Raw genomic sequence first — 5,513 nt, 5'->3', positions numbered from 1 at the left:
CTCTCGGGATCTTGGGCACACACGCACACGTGCCTGGCGTGAGTTTAATCCACCGAGTCTGGGACTTGAACTGCGGTCGACTACATGGGAGTCCAGCGCCTTAGCCATTATGCCAACTGCTGGTCCCAAAGTACGAGTTTATTTTGGTGCAAAAACATTTTGCAATATGCATGCATAGTTTTCTGTCCTTTCAATTTGCTGTTGGCTGCGTATGCTCATCAGAGAGAGACAGAGAAAGAGAGAGAAGAAGGAAAAGTGAGAAATCGCCCCTCAGGGAGGATGGCGACCCTGCAATCCCTTGTCTTCCATTCTCCTCTCAAGATCTTGGGCACGCACATACACCTGGTGTGTTTCACAACTGCCCGGTCTGGGACTTGAACTGCTGAGTTGGCTACGTGGGATCCAGCTGCCTTAGCCACCATGCCACTGGCTGTGCCTAGTTTTATCATAATATACATTTCTCCCAAACTTTTTGAAAATCTCCAATATTACGTGTGTAATTAAAACAAAGTTAACTAAAAAAGATTTTTTTTTTTTTTTCTTAAAGATTTTTGCTATAGGGCATGTGTGCTCGCTGGAGAGACAAAGAGAGAGAAAGCAAGAAGTCACTCCCCAGAGGGGATGGCCATGCTGCAATCCCTTCTCCTCCATTCTCCTCCCAGGATCTTGGGCACGCACGCACACACACCTGGTGTGAGTTTAAGCCACCGGGTCTGGGACTCGAACCGTGGTCAACCATGTGGGAATCCAGCACCTTAACCACCACACCACTTGCTGGTCCAGTTACTAAAAACTTCAAAAGTCCAGTGCACTTGATCTCGGTGTCATTTCCTTTCTGGGGATATCACATTTCTTCTTAAAGAGGGGATCAGGATTTGGAGGGGCTGAGAAGAGGCCGGGGGCCCTGGGACACAGAGGAAGACCCCGCCTGTTACCTGCTGGTCTTGGCGCTCCCCAGGCTGAAGTGGACACAGTTCAAGCACTGGTCGGCGTTGGGGCCGTCACAGCCTTTGTTCCCACACTCCGGATGGCACACGCCTGAAAGAAACAAACATTGCCTTTCATCCAGAGAGAGAGACGCTTTCTAATTCAATGCAGCCCCTGGGGCCCTGTGTCCGGCTGTCACAGCTGGGTAGGTCAGGAGAGATTCTCCGAAGAATGGTGGCCTTGCTGAAGCTGGAAGAGCCGGAACACAAGACCGGACAGCCAACCCCTGGGGAGTCCGGCGCTAGCCAGAGCTGAACCTCTCTTGGCTCCAGGGTCAGACACTGAACGCTCTAGACACGGTGGCGCGAGACCAAGCCAAACAGCTGCAGGAGGTGGGGTGTCGAGATCAGAGAAGAGACTGGAGATGTGGGATCCTAGCGGGGAGGCGGGGACGGGGGAAGAAGAGGCAGGAATGACTTCTTCAAGTGCATTCACTTGCACAGAGTCCTTTTGCTGGAGCCAGCCAGACCTGATCTCCACCACAGAGGACAAAGCAATTCCATGCAGGTGCCTCTGGTGCTGGGGAAGAAACCCCCAAGCAGGGATGATCCACACTAATCGAGCAGGACAGGGTGGTGGAATGAGGTGTTCAGGTCTGTCACTGTGGGGGTCACGGGGCAGTCTGGGGTGTGACAGTGGGTGAGTGGGGGCTGGCCTCCCACCAGGTGGGCTCCTTCTGGAAGACTTCCTTTAGGGTCTCCTTACTGCAGCCCTCAGCGGGGGGCCACGAATGTAACCATGATGTCATCTGCTGGTCCTGAGCTCAGATTTTTGTCTTGTTCTTTTTTTTTTTTTTTGAAAGGTTTTTGCTATAGGGCGTGTGCGCTCACCAGAAAGACAGAGAGACAGAGAGACAGAAAGCGAGAAATCACCCCCCAGGGGGGATGGTCATGCCACAATCCCTTCTCCTCCATTCTCCTCTCAGGATCTTGGGCACGCACACGCGCCTGGCGTGAGTTTAAGCCACCGGGTCCGGGACTCGAACCGTGGTCGACTACATGGGAGTCCAGCGACATAGCCATTATGCCAACTGCTGGTCCCTCTTGTTTTGTTTTTAAAGAGATTTCTGGGCACTTGCACTCACTAGAGAGAGAGACGGAGAGCGAGAAATCACCCCCTTGGAGGGATGGCCGGCACCGCAATCCCTTCTCCATTCTCCTTTGAGGATTTTGGGCATGCACGCTCACATGCCTGGCATGAGTTTCAAGCTGCAAGGTCCAGGACTCGAACCGTGGTCAGCCATGTGGGAGTCTAGCACCTTAACCACTATGTCACCTACTAGCCCAGGATGAGCTCAGTTTTAAACATTCTCTTCCCAGGGCTGCTGTGGCACATCTGTAGGTGTCTTCTCCATCTGGCCTGAAGCCAGTGCTGTGGCAGGACGCCCCCACCTACTGCCTGGGCCTGTCTCTCCTACTCGGGAGAAAGAGCCCAGGACACTCCCCCGGGTAGTCGAGGGGACACAGAAATGACTGTAGGGAACATTAGGGAGGCGTTTGACTCTTTGGGAAAAAAAAATAAAAGGGCCAGCAGTTGGCATAATGATTACATCGCTGGACTCCCATGTAGTCAACTGCAGTTCGAGTCCCGGACCCGGTGGCTTAAACTCACGCCGTGCACGTGTGCGTGCGTGCCCAAGATCCCGAGAGGAGAATGGAGGAGAAGGGATTGCGGTGTGGCCATCCCTCTTGGGGGGTGATTTCTCGCTTTCTGTCTGTTTCTGTCTCTCTGGTGAGCTCACGTGCCCTATAGCAAAAATCTCTCCCCAGTAAAATAAAATAAAAAAGAAAGGAATGGCCAGCAGTTGGTGTGGTGGTTAAGGATACTGGACTCCCACATGGCCGACTGCGGTTCGAGTCCTGGACCTGATGGCTTGCTTTCTCACTTTCTCTCTCTCTTTCTGTTTCTCTCTGGTCAAATTAAAATAAATAAATGAATAAATAAGGTTAAATGAAATAAAAAGAATAGCTATATCATTAATAGGTAATTTATAAAAAAAAATAAAAAGAAAAGAAAAGAAAGAAAGGAATCTTCTACACCACGGGTCCCCATCCTTCGGGGCATGGACTTATACTGGTCCTTATTATTACAAAGTAATAAAACTAAAAATAAAATTCACCCTAAATATAAAGTGCTCGACTCATCCTGAAAGCACGCCCCACCCCTGCCCTGTCGTCCCTGAAACCGGCCCCCGGTGCCAGAAATGTTGGAGATCACCGCTCTACGAGTTTTCAGTTGCTGGAGGGGGTCGAAGCGAGTTCGAAAGCAAAGGGGAGTTAATTTGCGGCCACCGCATCTCACGGGGACTATGAGGGGGGACAAAAGACCTCATTCTCTGGCGCCCACAGTGGGCCTTTACCGAGGCTTTACAATGGCCCGTTGAACCTCCAGACCTTCCTAGTATTGGCTGGTTTATTTTGCTTTCCTCCCGGAAGGTTTCCAGGGTTGCTACTTGCCAAGTTTTCAAGGTAGGTCTTTGCCTGCCTCGTTCCCCACGGTCGGCCCCTTTCTGAACTGTGTTCAACCCCGAGGGGGTGTCCGTGCAAAGCTAGGCACCCCCCAAACAGCCAGGGTCAACACCCACTTGGCACTAGGTCACCCACAGGCTGGGCAGAGACAGCGACTCTGCAAACCAACCTCCCTAATTGGCTCGCTACTAGAATTATCTTCAAAGCCAAGTATCAAGAGACATCCCTTGGACCAGCGGGTGGTGTAGAGGTTAAGGCGCTGGACTCTCACGTGGTCGAACACGGTTCGAGTTCCAGACCCGGTGGCTTGAGACTCACGCTGGGCGCGTGTGCGTGCGTGCCCAAAATCCTAAAAGGAGAATGGAGGAGAAGGGATTGCGGCGTGGCTGTCCCTCCTGAGGGGGGTGATTTCTGGCTTTCTGTCTCTGTCTCTCTGGTGAGTGCACACGCCCTATAGCAAAAATCTCTCCGAAAAGCTAAAAAGAAGTGAGGGTGACTGGATTCAGTTTATTTTCCAGAAATCCATTTACACTTAAATTTATTGCCATTTCATTTGTCTCTTAAGGATCTCCACGAGGCCAGCAGGTGGCGTAGTGGTTGGGACATTGGACTTCCACATGGTCAACCACTGATCAAGTCCTGGACCCAGAGACTTGAAACTCCTGGTGGCACATGTGTGTGTATGCTCAAAATCCTGAAAGGAAAATGGAGGAGAAGGAATTACAGCATGGTCATCCTACAGGGGCGGGGAGGGGTGTTATTTCTCGCTTTCTGTCTCTCTGTCTCTGTCTTTCTAGCGAGCGCATGCGCCCTACAGCAAAAACCTCTAAAAAAAAAAAATAGACCAACCAACCAACCAACCAAAGAACGTAACAGCTGTAATCATTCCCCGGATAAGGGTATGTTATTTGGGTTGGAATCTGTATTTTGGTCTGCTTTTCCTCTTCCCTCAATTAGCATTAAAGTTCCTTTAAGACCCCCTGCCTTCCCATAGCCCCTGGCAGGGGTCCCCAGCACCAGGGGGGCCTGGGTAATGTGCTAGAAGAAACGGCCAATGTCTGATCCCCCTACACAGCATCAGACTGTGCGTGCGTGCTCCAAATCCTGAGAGGAAAATGGAGGAGGAGGGATTGTGGCGGGGCCATCCCCCTGGGGGATGACTTCTCTCTCTGTCTTTCTGTCTCTTACTGGTGAGCGCACGCACCCTATAGCAAAAACCTCTCCCAAAAAATCTATTATTACTTGTTTAGCAAGGCCATGTATTAGCCAACTCTACAAGTTGTTCCTTTGAGAGGATCTTATATTTTTCTTGCCAGAGGTGGGCTGGCTGGGGTGGTGGGCAGGGAGTGAGAAAGCATCCCCGTGGGGGGAGCCGTGTCCTGCAATCCCTTCTCATCTCCCTTTCCTTTCCAGACTTAGGTGTGCGCACGCCCAGGGCCCGCCGGGAGCACACGTGCCCTATAGCAAAAAAACTCTCCAAAAAAAAAAAAAAAAAAGAAAGTAATTGATTATAAGAGAGAAAAAAAATCAGTCCTTTATTAATAATTGCTGAATTTTGCCATAGTTTATAAATCACAGGAGAAACCCGGCAGGTTAGTTATATGTAATTCAAGGCTCCGTTTAAAAGGAAGAGTAGAAGAAATTTAAGATGGAAATCGACCATAATTTATGTTTCCTCCGTATTGGTGAAATTCTCCATTTTGTTATGATTTTTTTCCCAGAAGACATCAGATCACTCAAAGCATCAATATTTGTACAAATTCCCCATCATTTAGCAAGTAGCTGCAATGTTTCGCTAAGGGAAATATGCCCAACCAGAATCTCACAGTTTCACATCAACATGAACAGCTTCGAGGGAAAAGCGCAGCTTCCAGTGCCAGCAGGTGGCATGGTGGTAAAGGCAGCCGGATCGCGCACATAGCCGACTTTGCAGTTCAAGCCCCAGAACCGGCGGCTTGAAACACACACTGAGCACGTGTGCATGCGTGCCCAAAATCCCCAGAGGAGAATGGAGGAGAAGGGACTATGGCTTGGCCATGCCCCCTGAGGCATTTTCTC

The 5,513-nt window shown here is 50.5% G+C and overlaps 1 protein-coding gene across 2 annotated transcripts in view; it reads right to left on the bottom strand.

Annotated features, from left to right (window-relative positions):
- PCSK6 (proprotein convertase subtilisin/kexin type 6) overlaps positions 1-5,513 on the bottom strand; it is a 125,367-nt gene that overhangs the window by 15,142 nt on the left and 104,712 nt on the right. For both annotated transcript variants that reach the window (XM_014593384.1, XM_027766060.1), the window contains exon 13: positions 936-1,038. In XM_014593384.1, coding sequence (XP_014448870.1) covers positions 936-1,038 — 103 coding nt within the window. The remainder of the gene's footprint in view (positions 1-935; positions 1,039-5,513) is intronic.

The sequence above is a fragment of the Tupaia chinensis genome, unplaced genomic scaffold, assembly GCF_000334495.1.
Source record: "Tupaia chinensis unplaced genomic scaffold, TupChi_1.0 Scaffold140464_1, whole genome shotgun sequence".
Lineage (NCBI taxonomy): Eukaryota > Metazoa > Chordata > Mammalia > Scandentia > Tupaiidae > Tupaia > Tupaia belangeri.
This window is presented reverse-complemented; position numbering and strand designations above follow the sequence as displayed.